Source organism: Alexandromys fortis, unplaced genomic scaffold (assembly GCF_014885135.2).
Source record: "Alexandromys fortis isolate MF-2015 unplaced genomic scaffold, M_Fortis_MF-2015_v1.1 scaffold_284, whole genome shotgun sequence".
Taxonomy (NCBI): Eukaryota; Metazoa; Chordata; class Mammalia; order Rodentia; family Cricetidae; genus Alexandromys; species Alexandromys fortis.
The window spans coordinates 628,105-642,692 of record NW_026068160.1 but is presented as its reverse complement, the minus strand read 5'-3'; the positions used below and the strand labels follow the sequence as shown (position 1 = coordinate 642,692).

The window sequence follows — 14,588 nt, the reverse complement described above, 5'->3', positions numbered from 1 at the left end:
CTGTTTACTTAGGTAATGTTATTTCCTTCTAGTCTTTGAAGGAGTTGAAGACAGATAGCTATAGTTATAGTTTTCCTTAGTTATGATAAAAGATAAATTAGATATGAAACTTGAGACTCACAAAGAAATATTGTAACTGTAATTCTTGCTTGATACCTGTTTTGTTATATGTAATTTTACTATGTTGAAGTTAAAAAACCTTCCTTTTTATTTAGACAGAAAAGGGGAGACAATGTCTGATGTCTTTCTGTATATGTGATGCTTTTATTGGTTAATGAATAAAGCTGTTTCAGTCAATGTCTTAGCAGAGAAATCCAGGTGGGAAACTCAAACAGATAGAGAGAGGGAATAGGCAGAGTCAAGGAGAGGACATGTAGCTGCCAAAGGAGAAAGACACCTACCGGTAGGGCACAGCCTTGTGGTGATACATAGATCGATAGAAATGGGTTAATCTAAGATGTAAGAACTATCTAGGAATACTCCTAAGACACTGGCCAAACAGTGCTGTAATTAATATGGTTTCTGTGTGATTATTCGGGTCTGACAGTTGGGAAATGAATGGGCCCTCTCTGCCTACAGTAAACAACTTCTTGAAACAAAGGCATGGTTGCCGTTCCTGGAACAGGTAGAGCCATTTGTAAAGGTTACAGGGGGCGTAGGGCCATCCTTGAGAATCAGCTTTAATTATAAACAAGAACCAGCCATTTCTGTCTTTACTGTAAGATGGATTTTAAACCCAAAATGTCCATAACTCCAGTTCCAGGAGATCAAACAGTTTCACAGACTTACATCCAAGCAAAATACCAATGCACATAAAACAAAACAAAATATCATAATCAACCAAATGATGGAGATTTTGCTGCATCCAGTAGGTGCTCAATAAATGTTGGTTCTTTTCAGACACAGCAAAAAATCTAGAGCCGTGCATGGCCTAGGTTAATTGCTTGCCCAGCATGCACCAGGCTCGGGTCCCATGCCCGCCTGTCAACTAAAGTTGTGGAGGGACCCTTGTGTCCCCCTTTCTGTTGACTGACTGGTGAGAATCCAGTGGCTGCTGAGAGCTGGGACACTGCAGCTCTCGAGTCTGATTATCGTAAGCTACGTGCCCCTAAATAATGAGTCGCTGTCCCCTCCTGTGTGTAACTGCACACACAGGGCCCTGATGTCCACCATCCCAAAGGCTCAGGCGCCACATGTGTCTGGAGAGATAATTCAGCCATTAAAAGGAGTTGCTGATCTTGAGAGGAACCACGTTCTGTTACCAACCCCCAATGACTTGCCACAGTCAGATACACCAGCACCTGGGGGTTGGGATTGTTCTTCAAGGGTTCCTGGGCTTCACACACTCACCACACATATAAATTAAAAAAAAAAAAAATCTTTTTGAAAAGGCTAAGGCTCACTGGAGCCTGAGATAATAACAAGAAAAGGACTCACTTCGCGGGTGCAGAACACGTTGCAAACTTTTGGGTTCACACAAACTATCCCCTGGGAATCCAGGCAGCATCACGGCGTCCACTCGGTATGGTCAGACCCTCTCTTTAGTTACAGGAACTAAGAAGCCCGTCAACCAGCCTGGTCTTCAGTTTCTCAGACCACCAAGCCCAAACCATGACATACAGACTTATTATTAACTGTGAGTGCCCAGCCTAACTTAGGCTTGTTTCTGACTAGGTTTTTTTGGGTTCTTTTTTTGTTTTTCGAGACAGGGTTTCTCTGTGGCTTTGGAGCCTGTCCTGGAACTAGCTCTGTAAACCAGGCTGGCCTCGAACTCACAGAGATCCGCCTGCCTCTGCCTCCCGAGTGCTGGGATTAAAGGTGTGTGCCACCATCGCCCAGCCTAACTAGTTTTTTTTACTTAAATTAACCAATTTTTATTAATCTGTGTGTTGCCAGAGGATTGTTTCCCCGTCTGCACACTTCTGTGCTGCCTCCTGCTTCCTCTGTCTGTCTGCCAGGCTCCCTTCTCTCTACTCCCAGCCCAGCCTGTCTTTCTCTGCCTAACTATTGGCCCTTCAGCTTTTATTAGACCAATCAGGTGCCTCAGTCAGGCAAGGTGAAACAGCAGCTCATCTTTGCATAGTTAACCAAACTCAGCACAACAAAGGCAACACTGTTTACATAGCTAAACAAATATTCTATTCCACCTGTTTCCGCACCTATGAAATGGACATAATCTCTAGGATGCTATGCAGGACCTGCACCCAGAGCCGTGCCTCCCCCCTCACTGGGGACCCTAGTCTCCTTGTGTAGCCCAGGCTGTCCCGTCAAGCATGGGCAGCAGTGACCAGACAGAAGGTCCTGCTGTCCTACGTCCTCAGTGGTGGGTGTGGCCATGTTCTTGTGGTTCATGGGCCCCATGGAGATGCAGTCCGGGGCTACGCTACATTAGCCGCTCTGGCTTGGTCATGCCTATTTTCTCTAAAGCAGCTTCTATATCTCTGTGGGGTCTCTGCAGACAGCAGGGTTGGCAGAGGAAACCGTGCTCAACACGACTCAGGAACTGGTTTCTGGAGTCTGACTGCAGCAGGTGACATAGTTACTCTGAAGCACAGTGCAATGCTGGGGAAGAGTCCTGAAGCGATTGACTTATCGTGTGTGGTTCAGACAAATTCACGTGGAACCCCTTTACAAAGTCCATATGGCCTCTTCCGTAAAGATGGGGTTGTTGACTCAGAAACAAAGTGTGCAGGAGAGGGTGTAGGGAGAAGCAGTGTAGTTGGCAGTGACCAACGCTGCAGATGGCGCAGGTTCCTAAGACTTTAGCTCCCCCATTCCCAGCTTTCTGTGGAAACAGGCATGCATCCTTCTCTGTGGGCACAAGACCCTCCTGCCCTCTACACAATACCACCATGGCAGCTCACAGGCCTGCTAACCCAACACTGGGGTGGGGGAGCAGAGGCAGGAGGATGACAATTCTGGGGCGATCTAAGCTACACTGGCTGAACAGGCGGAAGTCACAGTTCAGAATCTTTACCTTTAAATTCCTTGAGAACCAGAAACTGGGTTTGCGGAACACAGAGTGAGAGCCTTTTAGGCGGGATCCAGTCAGGGTTGGCGTGTCCCTGGGCACTTAGCATGTCACCTGTCACCTACTGTGGTCTGGTCCTGGCCAGCAGCCCTTCCCCTTCCTGTGGACAGCTGGATTATGCCCACTGCAGAGAGTCCTCAGTGGTCCCCGTGGCCATCACAGGGAAGATGGGCAGATCTGCAGTTGAGAGAGGCTGGAGCTACCGAGGGGGAGCGGGGGAGGCTGCACAGGGCTGGGGTGTTGGACCTCGGTGCTGAGAGGTTCTGTGTCTGTGTCGCTGTCTCTAGGGATCTTGGCAGTTTCATGAATGTGTCACTGGCATTTGGAGAGGCTGAGGGTCCCACTATCTCTGCAGGTTTCAAGGTTTCAATATTTTGGGGGTATCTCTGAGCATATATGGTTATTGGGCTACCCCTAGGTCTGGGGATTGCTTTGATCTCTGCAGTGACCTTGGAGAATCTGGTGGCCTGGCCCCGCCTGTGCACACCCAGTCTTCTGGGGATGAGCTGCACCCCACTTCCTTGTCTAGCTTTACTTTTTATTGTGTTCAGCACAAAGAAAAGATGGACAGGCCACCAGACTTACCTCGTTCCCCAGGACTGAGAGGCCAGAGGAAGCAGGAGAGATGGACTGCAGGAGAGACGCTGTCTCAGAGAGAGAGAGCCCCCACCGCTGACAGCTGGGCCCCCGTAGTGGAGGGGAGAACAGGTAGATTCCTGCAGGCTGAGGCCCTCACACCCCACACACCCCAAGGAAACGGAATAAGGTAGATAACAATGAGGAAACCGGCCACATCCACACGTTCACTCTACTGTGCGTCTGTCCTCCACATCCCCAAGAGCCCTGACATCATGAACAGACTTGAGGCTGCTAGGGCCCAGGTGAGGTTGGGGTGCTCAAGCCGCTGTGTCTGACATTGGTTACTTGGTGTCATGAGTTCATCCTCAAGGGACGTCACTGTACAGCAAGATCTCCACCCGGCTACTACCGCTAGGCCAGCCCCTCACCCGCGACCCTGCCAGCGCCTTGCTTCTGTGTGGGGAGAGGCCACACGGGCATTGGTGGCCAGACTCCTCCACGACCCTGCTTTCTCTTCCTGTCAGTGTCCTGGGTCGGGTTCCTTCAAACAGACCTTGTCACACTCGGACAGGCTCCCCTCCCCTGTGCCCTGTGAGAGGCCAGCTCCTCTGCCCCCTGCCCTTCCTGCCACTTCCTCCTCTCCACTTCCTCCTTGCCAACTGCTCCTCAGGCCCCAGGACCTTAGCTCCTGACAACTTGCAGGGGAACTGCTCCTGATTCTTGTCCTCCCCTCGCAGGCTCTGCAGCCTCTCTTCAACAGCTAAGAAGACTTCCTCTGAGCCTCTGTGGGACCGCAGAAAATTAAGGACAGGTTTTAAGACTCTTTGGCAAACTCCTAGCCATGTGTTAAAGCCCCAGCCTTCATGCCTCCTTCTATAGAATGCCTTGCAAAATCCTGTCCTGTCCCCTTTTCTGGGCCTGTCCTGTCTCCATTGCGTGTGGGGAAGGTCACTGTCCAACTCCGTCCTTTCCCCCAGCCCAGAGCCGCGGCATTTGTAGAGATTGTTCGTTGACTGAATATTTGCAGAGCCCAGCAGAAGTCAGGAAGCGGGTGGGGGACGCTGCGGGCTGAGGAGCGCAGGGTGAGGTCACCGACTTCCAGCAAGAGAGAAGTGGGAAAGGGCGGCCCCTCCCCCTCGGTGAGCGAGCTTGAGACTTGCGGAGGGCGGGTCTCCGCGCCGCCCCTCCACTCCGACTCTCATTCCTGTCTTCCAGATGCTGGGCGCAGAGGTGGAGAACGCCAGGTTGATGGCTGGGCTGCGGTGAACCCCAACCCAGACCCTAGGCACCCCGAGGCTTGCGACACCACAAGGGCCGGAAGGTTAACAGCAGGAGGTGAGACCAGGCCACAAGGCTCTCAGAAGCGTTGTGTCCGCCTCTGCACTCAGGGTTTACGGTACTGAGTAGCCGGGTCTGCAGGAAAGAGGTTGCCAAGACCCGCGGTGGTGGTTTCCAGGACAACCACTCATCTGCATATGGCCACGTCTTGGCCAACAAGAGTGCCGCAGATGATCTTGAAGTTGGGCAGGTGTCTGGGAGAGTGGTCTAGTTGACCAGCAGGTGCCACATGCACCCATTTCACAGATAAGAAGATGGAGGCTTGGGGACCGGGGAGGTGAAGGGACAGTGGCCAACCAAGAGTCTGAGATGGCTGTGGGTGCTTTATTTGGGTTTGAGACAGGGCCTCACTATGTAGACCAGGCTGACCACAAACTCACAGAGATCCACCTGCCTCCCTAGTGCTGGGATTAAAGGAGTGTGCCACCACCTCTAGCCTGAACTATTAATTTTTTTTTTAAACCCACAACATTTAATCCCGGTAGAGAGCACCACCTGACACTTGTGTCCCCACACAGGTTGCTAGAATGGGGGCCACCGGGGCCAGGTTGCTGAGGTCCTGTGTCCTGCTGCTGCTGACCGCGCTGCTCCAGTCGGGAAGTCAAGATCTCACCTGCATGGTGTCCTCAAGCAAGGTGGACTGGACCCAGACATTCAATGACACCTGCCTCAATTTCAGCGGCCTTGGCCTCTCCCTGCCGAGGACCCAGCCCCTGCAGGCCAGTCACTTGCAGGTTTTGGACCTCTCTAGGAATGGGCTGCAGGCTCTCCCCAGGGTCTTCTTTGCCAAGCTGGAGAAGCTGCAAACCTTGATTGTCACCCACAACCAGCTGGTCAGTGTGGAGCCGTCGCTGGCCCTGCGCTGTGAGCTGGAGCTCAGGGTGGACTGTAGCTGCGGACTGGTCTCCTGGCACGGCATTCGCCAGAGCAACTGCTCGGAAGAGCTGCTGTGTCTACACCCGGACACGGGAGCACCAGGGAACCTCTCCACCTTCCTCCAGGTCAGCTGTCCCCCCAGCTTGGCCCCGGAGACCATCGGTGCCCTTGTGGCAGGGACTATCTTCCTGGCTCTGGCTGTCAGTGGATCTGTGTTGGCCTGGAGACTTCGACAACACCGAGGAGCCAGTGGCCAGGGTCTCAGCAAAGCCCAGAGTTCGCACGATACCCCTAAACCTGTGACAGGCTTCCTACCAAGGTACAGCAGCCAGCGACCGGGCCCCAAGACCCCAGACACGCCACCAGGCGGGTCCTCACTGGACTATGAGAATGTCTTCATAGGCGAACTGTCTGAGGACGGCTCAGGGTCCGCACCCAGGTGAGTGACCTGAGATACTGTCCACCGTAAGCAATTCCTAGGCTTCAGCTTAGCATGGAGGTGTATACCTGTCATCGCAGTCCTAAGGAGTCAGAGGCAGGAGGATTACCACGAGTTTGAGGTCAGCCTGAGAATTTCAAGTGGGCCTCGTGCAGGCTGTAGCTTCACATCTCTGTTTATGTGAGGACCATGGGCCTCCCTCATTCCCAGGGCTCAGGGTGAGGTTCCTGCAGGGCTCCTCCCTGTAACCTGCAAACCCAGTTCATAGCTCTGGAGGAGAAAGGGGGAAATGGGCTGTAAACAGCCCAGACTTGTGACTGAGTGCTGTCTGTGTCCCTGTGTCACGGGGACATTCTCCTGCATCTCTCTATGCATACCTACCTGGGATACTCAGCAGTTAAGGCTGAGTGAAGGAGCAAAGGTGCTGGTGGTGTTCCTGTGTTCCCAGCACTGTGAGGGTGGAGGCAGGAGGATCCGAGTTTGAGGCCAGCAGCCTAGACCACATGAGACACTGTCTCAACAAGCAAAACACAGAAAGAAGGAAAGAAAGAAAGAAAGAGAGAGAGAAGTAGAGAAAGAGAGAGAGAGAGAGAGAGAGAGAGAGAGAGAGAGAGAGAGAGAGAGAGAGAGAGAGAGAGAGAGAGAGAGAGAAAGAGGGGGAAGTTTGTGGGTCATCAGACCGGCTAGGAACAGGGAAGGAAGAGAGAGGCCCTGCTGGAAGCTGAGGCTGGGGATTTGGGTAACCCAGTTGCTGAGAACGAGGGTATGCAAATGTTGAAGAGGATGGGGAGGTCATTGACCTAAGCTTGTCACTCTACCACCACCCCAGCGGGGTGAAGACGGCCCCGCCCTGGGCCTGTTGAGCCTCCAAGTACCCAGGGTCGGTTCCTCTCTCACACATAGGGTTCCCAGAGTTCTCACAGCCTTTTCTGCCCCCCCACAGGCAATTGATAGTAAGGAAATACTGTCAGAAAGTGAAGTCTGTGGGGCTGAGCCCAGATGGAGCCATCACCCAGACACACACGGGCGCCATGACCTGCACCACACAGACCAGTTCTAGGAGGCTAGCACACACTACACGGGCAGATATAAAAATCAAATCCAGCGTGTGTTTTCCACCTTGTGTTTTGATGGTGCAGAAATAGAGCCTTTCCACGGCTTGGGAGTGATTTGCCCACCCACTGGGGGCTGAGGGTTCAAATCTCACGCCCAAGAGGGATGATCTTATCCAAATCACCCCTGCCACAGCCAGTTTCCTGTAATGTCAGATAAGTTAGTAACCAACGACAACAGAAGAAACGAGGACCACGGGTTCCTTCTCATCCTTTGACTTACTTAAGAGCTCTAAACCTGAGTGTGTGTGTGTGAGAGAGAGAGAGATAGAGAGAGAGAGAGAGAGAGAGAGAGAGAGAGAGAGAGAGAGAGAGAGAGAGAGAGAGAGATCGCGCAAATAGTGCTGCAGCCCTCTCTGACGCCCATCTGCCCCCCCAGGAGCCCTTCCGAGGACACCGACTTCTACATGAATTACAAGGGTGCCGACCTGGACCCTCAGCCGGTCTACTGCAACCTGGAGTCCCTGGGAAGGGTCCCAGCATACAACCAGGAGTATGTGGCCCCGGGGCGCTGAGTCGTCGCTTCCCCTACCCCACCACCCCCGCCTCCCCTTGTGAGGACAAAACATGAGCCTGGAATCTCTGCCCCTGCAGCCCCCACGCTCCCCAGGACTCTCAAAGTCAGAGGTGGCGCGAGGACCCCCAAAGCAGGAGGGTCACGGAGACGGACTGAACCCTCCGGTCAGTGTGCAGGTGCTGGGGGTCAGTGTGTAAATGCTGGGGCCAGGTGGGGCTCAGCGCGTGACTGACAGAGGTGATTCTCAATCTGGGATTCCCAAGTGACTCTGCACCCATCCAGGCCCCGGGGCTCCAGCCCACCTGTGCCCCTCCCCTGCCCGCTGCTCTCCCCTGCCTCTCCATGTGTCCTTTTTCTTTCCTTCCATCCTTCCCACCTGGGTTCAATGCTCACCAAATAGACATACAAACAAATTAAAAACAAAATAAACCCAAAGAACTGTCCAAGGCTGCCGTGTTTGCTCATGGTTGTCAACTTGACTGCATCAGAATTGATTAAAACCCAAATGGAGGGGACACCTGTGAGGGATTGCTGCGTAATTCTAAGTGGGAAAACCCACTTCTTTTTCTTCTTTTCTTTCTTTTTGTTTGTTTGTTTGTTTTGTTTTGTCCTTCAAGGCGAGGTTTCTCTGTGCAGTCCAGGTTGTCCTGGAACTCACTCGATAGATCCAAGATCCTCCTGCCTCTGCCTCAGGAGTGCTGGGATAAAAGGCGTGCGCCGCCACACCCGCCTGGAAGATCTGCTTCTCAGCCGAACCTTAGAGATGACAGAGGCTTTTGATCTGGATATTGCGGTGGGAAGACACACCTGTAATCTGGACCACCACTTCTACTGGAAGTCTGACAGGACAAAAAAGAAGGGAACTTGTGCTCTCTGTCTACTTCCTTTACCAGCATTGGAACTCACTTCTTCAAGACTCCGGCACCTGTGGAAAACCAGCTGAGACATCCAGTCTTGTAGACTGAACAACTACTGGATGCTTTCTGTTCACAGTCATTGTTGGATTGCCTGGACTGCAGCCTGTAAATCATTCCAATAGACCCTTTTCCCTATACACAGAGAGAGATTCATTCTGTAAGATCTGTTACTCTAGAGAACCCTGACTAACAGAGAGACCCAGGTGCCGCGTGCCACGCCCAGAAACCTTCCAGGGCTCTTCAGACAAGGCAGAGCTCCCCAGAGCTCAGTGTGTTGTCAACTTATGACACTCCGTGCTGGCCTGGGGCCTGCTGAAGCACGACGTGGTCAGAGGCGCTCCCAATTCTGGGTGTTTGGAGGAGAGATGGGAGGAAGGTCCCCAAAGGGGACAACTGGAATGGCTTGAACAGGGTTTCATGTAACAGGAGGATCTCCAGTGCATCCCGCAGGAGGCCTAGGAGCTGAAGAAGTGAAGGGGAAGAAAGACATTGGAAGCAGCTGATGCAGGCCGGCACCGGTACGGACAGAAGGGACCATTGCTGGCTTGGTGTTTAACGTCCCAATGGGTTCCTGTTGCAGCAATGGACACCCAAGCCAGAGCCAGGAGAGGAAAGGCCATGGCTGTGGGCTGACTTGCTCCTCCAGGCTGCGCACACAGACCCAGCCACCAACACACAGCTGGCAATGACTGCTCCCTCCCACATCACTGTCCATCAAGAAAATTCCCTGTTGCTGCTGCATGCCTTCAATCCCAACACTCGGGAGGCAGAGACAGGAGGATCTCTGTGAGTTCAAGACCAGCCTGGTCTACAGAGCTAGTTCCAAGAGAGCCAGGGCTACACAGAGAAACCCTGTCTCCAAACAAAACATACAAACAAGAAAATCCCCCACAGGCCAGTCTGATGGCATGCTCTCTGCTAAGAGTCCTCTTCCCCAGGGACCCACCATCGCCCTGCCTGCCCCACCTCAGGACCTTCTACACCAGCCTGGCTTCACTTCACCCATCCCCCCTCAGGTGGCTTCTGTACCAGACCATCTAAACCTAAATGGTGTGGGAGGGGGCATTTCTGCCCATCTCAGATAGGTGGGCATAGGTGCGAGGGCCTGGACTCAGCAATTCTGAAACACACAGAAGAAATGTTTCTCCTGGGAGATAAGGTGTGGGTGAAACTTCCTCATAACTTATTGTTTACTCCTTGCTCTTTTCATATGAAGGTATCATAAAGGTGTCCTATGACAGTGTCCTATGAAGGTGTCCTATGATGGTGTCCTATGAAGGTATCCTATGACGGTGTCCTATGAAGGTATCCTATGACAGTGTCCTATGAAGGTATCCTTTGACGGTGTCCTATGAAGGTGTCCTATGACGGTGTCCTATGAAGGTGTCCTATGACGGTGTCCTATGAAGGTATCCTATGAAGGTATCCTATGAAGGTGTCCTATGACGGTGTCCTATGACGGTGTCCTATGAAGGTGTCCTATGAAGGTGTCCTATGACGGTGTCCTATGACGGTGTCCTATGACGGTGTCCTATGACGGTGTCCTATGACGGTGTCCTATGAAGGTGTCCTATGAAGGTGTCCTATGATGGTGTCCTATGAAGGTGTCCTATTAAGGTATCATAAAAGCAATGGCTGGAAACTAGAAGGGCAAATACCTCTTCCCTGCTGGGGTCAGCATAATTTTTTTTTTTTTTTTTGGAGAGGAAAGGGTTTATTTGGCTTACACTTACACTTACACATCACAGTTCATCACTGAAGGAAGTCAGGATCAGCATAATTTTGTAAACTCACAGACTTGATGACCTGGGGCTGTCTATGTTTGAAAAGGTGACCCCCCCATACTGGGAGGGCCATAGAAGAGTGACTGGGGTGAAGCCAAGCACTGTCCCTGTGACAAAAACAGAGTTACAGGGCACTGTCCAGACAAATCAGTTAACTGTTGTCATTACATTGTGTGTGTTTGGTGCACGAGCACGTGTGTGCACATGTGTGTGAATGTGTGTACGAGTGTGAATGTGTGTGTGCGCATGCGAGTCTGTGTGTGTGCATGTGCAAGTGTGTGCGAGTGTGAGGGGGGAGAGGGAGGGAGGAGGGAGCGTGCATGGAGATCAGAGGACAGATTTCAGGAGTCATGTCTACCATGTGACCAAGTGAGCCTCTGGGAATTGAACTCAGGTCTTCAGGCTTGACCACAAGCCCTTTACTCATGGAGCCGCCTCACGAGTCCCAAGAGGTCACAACACCCTCTAGCAGCTCACCCATTCTCACCCACTCGTCCCTTCAGCTGATGCCTTGGGGAAACAGGCTAGAAAGGTGTTTATCTTGCTGAGGTCACTGAGGCACCGTCTCAGACCCCCATATAAACCAGTCTCACGTTTATTAAGAGTTTTAAATAAATAAACAATCCATTCACCCACCCAGTGTGACCCCAATAAATTAATAATATTAATAAATACAAATATAAATAGCAGGAGGGGTAGGGAGTGCAGGTGAGGGGCACACTCGGCGCTCATGCGCAGTGGCAGCCCCGGGCCACCAGGTCGTCGTAGGTCTGCAGTGACACGCCGCCGTCCGTCCGGTGCATGAGGACCACCGGGGTGTAGCTGGAGGGGACGCAGCAGGGGGCAGGCACCCGGTCGGGCTGCAGGCCGTGCAGGCGCGCTTTAATCTGCGCGTGCGTGCTGGCCGAGCGGTAGAGGTGCGGACACTCTCCCACGCACATGCTCAGTTGCAGCTGGCGCGGGGACAGCACCCAGTCGCTCCAGCCCAGGTCCTCGAGGGTCGCATGTACAGTCTGCAGATGACAGCAGCGCCCGGGACCCAGCGGGCAGGAGTCTCTGGGGAACGCGTGTGCGCTGCGGCGCCCCCTGCCGGCGGCCGACCGCAGGTGCAGTTCCAGGCGCGCGCCGCTAGAGGGCGTCACGGCCAGGTCCGGGGGCAGCGCCAGGCGCAGGCGCAGTGCGCGGCCGTGGGGTCCCCCGAGGCTGAGCGCGCGCTGCAGGGGTGCGGTGACGTCCCAAGCCCGCGACGAGGGCGACAGCATGAGAAGTGCTCGGTGCACGCGGTAAGCTTCGTGGAGACCCTGGGTCAGCGACGCCCGGCGGACGCGGAGCAGCAGGTGGCCGCGCGGCCCCAGTCGTACTGGAAAAGAAACGGAAAGCCGTCACCCGTGTGCCTGTCCCGCGTGCAAGGCGCAGGGCGTCAGGCGTGTGCCCATCACGCGTGTACTGTACACGGACGTCTCGCGTGTGTCCGTCCCGCGTGCAAGGTGCAGGGTGTCAGGCGTGTGCCTATCACGCGTGTACTGTGTACGGACATCACCCGTGTGTCCGTCCCGCGTGCCAGGTGCAGGATGTCAGGCGTGTGCCCATCACGCGTGTACTGTGGACGGACGTCTCGCGTGTGCCCTCCCGCGTGCAAGGTGCAGGGCGTCAGGCGTGTGCCTATCACGCGTTAATCTGCACGGACGTCACCCGTGTGCGGCCCACAGTCTACACAGCCCTGGCTGTCCTGAGCTCGCTCTGTAGGTCAAGCTGGCCTTCGGGATCCGCCAGCCCCCCTCCCTGCTGGGATTAAAGGTGTGTGTTTGGTGGCTGACACCTGTTATCTCAGAATTTGAGAGGCGGAGGCTGGAGGATTGCCCTGAGTCTGAAATCCACGTAGGCTACAAATGACTCTATGAAAAAAAAATCCCAAAAGAAAAATTTTAAACTTGGGACGGGTTCTCACTGTGTAGGTGTGGCCGCAGCTGTCCTTGAACTCACGGCAATCCTCCTTCCTCAACCTCTGGAGTAGTGGGGGACACAGGTGTGCGCCCAGCTCGGACACCGCTACAGTTCTGGAGACCCAACCCGCCTGGCCCCGCCCCCGGACCCCGGGGTCCTCCTCCCTCCCACCCAGGCGACCGTCACTTGTGACTAGCGGAGTCTTGACCAGCGATTGCGTCAGATTCCTGATCCAGTTCCTGCAGGTTCCTCCCCACCTGGCTCCAGCCACCCAGGACTCCCTCCGTGCCCCCCGCCGACCTGAGCGCTGTGCAGCCGCCCTGGCCTCTCTGGATGCCATCTGTCCCGCTCCGGTCCGGGGACAGGCTGGGCTGAGCCTCGTGGGCTTGAACGCGGGTTAGGCTCGGGGAGTATGTTGCTCAGGCGGGTCCCCAAATGCCACTCACCTTCTGGAGTGAGTATCCGGACAGTCGTGCCGGGGTTGGGTTCTGAGTTCGAGTCCTCGCGGCTCTGGTTGGCGTGCAGCCGGCTCAACAGGTCCTGGAAGCGATCTCGTAGCTCGTGAGCGTCGAGTCGGGACTCCGGGTGGGAACGTCGCTGTTCGGGCAGTGCCAGGGCGTCCCCGGGCGATGGCCATGACAGCAGCAGCAGGAGCAGCAGCAGGAACAGCAGGAACCTCAGCTGCGAGCCGCCTGGAGGCTGGGCCTCGGGCGCGGGCAGGGCCATGTCGGTTGTGCCTTCGGTGTGGCTGTGAGCTGAGCCTTCTGCCGCCGCCTCCGCCTTTATAGTCCTGTACTCTGGCCGCCCCGCCCCCGCATGCGGTGCCAACTCGAGTGACCAAGCTGATCCGGGAGGGAACCCCGAGGACTGGGGGGGGGCCGGTCCCTCTCAGCACAAAGGGAAACCGCAGGGTCTGGTGACAGTGAGGGCTGACCGTCCCCACAGAACATGTGACGGGGGCCAGACTCAAGTTAAAGTGGATGCTTCCTTCCTCTCCCTCCCCCTTTCTCCGACTCTTCCTGCCCCCCCCCCCAGCCATGACCAAATGGCTATGATAGAAGGGCCAAGGCACAAACTGAGGCCCACTGCACCTGTTCGGTGTCCTTTCCGCACTCCTACTAACCCTTCAAAACCCTGTGCAAACAGCCCCTGCTCCAGGCCGACTGGATGGCCACACTCAGGTCCCTGACTCTGTCTCCCCAGATCGGTCTCCCCTCTCGCGGGGAGAGAAGCAAGGAATCTACTGTGGGCCCTACCTTCATTCGGTCCAGACTGCAGGCCCCTGGGGAGCTGGGGTCAGGGCAGGGTGGCCAGGCTTGGACAGAAGATGGAGGTGGGTGACGTCGCCTAGGCCTGCAAAGGGTGGCGGCTGCGGTTCGGGCCTCTGGCTGACCCAGGAATGAGCGACGAGGGGCACCTGCTGGGGTCTGGGGCGCCCAGGGCTCCCTTTGCAGTACCCTTAGGGACACTCCGGGCTCTGACCGATGCCCGCGTACCTCTCCCTGCCCACCGTCCTGGTGCTCGCTCCGCAGGCCAGTGCTGGACCTGAGGTACAAGCCAGCGGCTGACCCCTGATCTGTCCCCTCCTCCTCAGACTCTCAAACCCACCCCGGATGCCCCAGGCCCCTCCTCCTACAGACCCCGCCCCCGCCCCAGGAGTTACCTGTCGGACGTTTACCCCAGTGGGCGACTCTTCAGGATCAATACGGAGGGAGATAGCCCCGACCTCAGGCTCGCAGCTGTGAAAGTTTTGGGGTAATTGTACCCCGTGGGAGAGGCAGCCTGGTGGGCACCCGGCACGGGAGAGTGGGGTTCTGGCCTTAAATTTTTGTCTCTGACTTTCCCCCCCAAATTTAAGTCTCAAGAGTCCGGTTCTCTGTCCTGGGTGAGTTGCTGATGTCTGCAGAAGCACTCTACAAATTGAGACACTATCCAGTGTTCTCCGTGTGACCCTGGGCAAATTACTCAACTGTGCGTCCAAGTAAAGCCGGGGGTCCAAAAGGAGAGAGGCCTTTCTCAGGGATGGGGAAGCAAGGGCTGGAGGCCGTCCG

General features: G+C 54.9%; 2 protein-coding genes across 4 annotated transcripts; one reads left to right on the top strand and one right to left on the bottom strand.

Moving 5' to 3' along the window:
- The first annotated feature begins 4,510 nt into the window (after positions 1 to 4,510).
- On the top strand, positions 4,511 to 8,353 carry Lrrc25 (leucine rich repeat containing 25). The gene is made up of 3 exons (XM_050127784.1): positions 4,511 to 4,945; positions 5,467 to 6,263; positions 7,755 to 8,353. The coding sequence occupies exons 2-3, from the start codon at positions 5,476 to 5,478 to the stop codon at positions 7,888 to 7,890; spliced, it is 924 nt and encodes a 307-aa protein (XP_049983741.1). The 5' UTR covers positions 4,511 to 4,945; positions 5,467 to 5,475; the 3' UTR covers positions 7,891 to 8,353.
- Positions 8,354 to 11,166: 2,813 nt separating this feature from the next.
- Gdf15 (growth differentiation factor 15) lies at positions 11,167 to 14,218 on the bottom strand. Of its 3 annotated transcripts, none has more exons than XM_050127767.1 (3): positions 14,201 to 14,218; positions 12,984 to 13,890; positions 11,167 to 11,953 (listed from the first exon to the last, which is right to left on the bottom strand). In XM_050127767.1, exons 2-3 carry the CDS (start codon positions 13,261 to 13,263, stop codon positions 11,322 to 11,324), a joined length of 912 nt encoding a protein of 303 aa, XP_049983724.1. In that variant the 5' UTR covers positions 13,264 to 13,890; positions 14,201 to 14,218; the 3' UTR covers positions 11,167 to 11,321. The 3 variants fall into 3 exon arrangements, with proteins under 3 accessions (XP_049983724.1, XP_049983723.1, XP_049983722.1); XM_050127766.1 differs by lacking the exon at positions 14,201 to 14,218 and adding an exon at positions 14,034 to 14,130; XM_050127765.1 differs by lacking the exon at positions 14,201 to 14,218 and having other exon boundaries at positions 12,984 to 13,404; positions 13,794 to 14,113.
- Between the last annotated feature and the right edge of the window lie 370 nt (positions 14,219 to 14,588).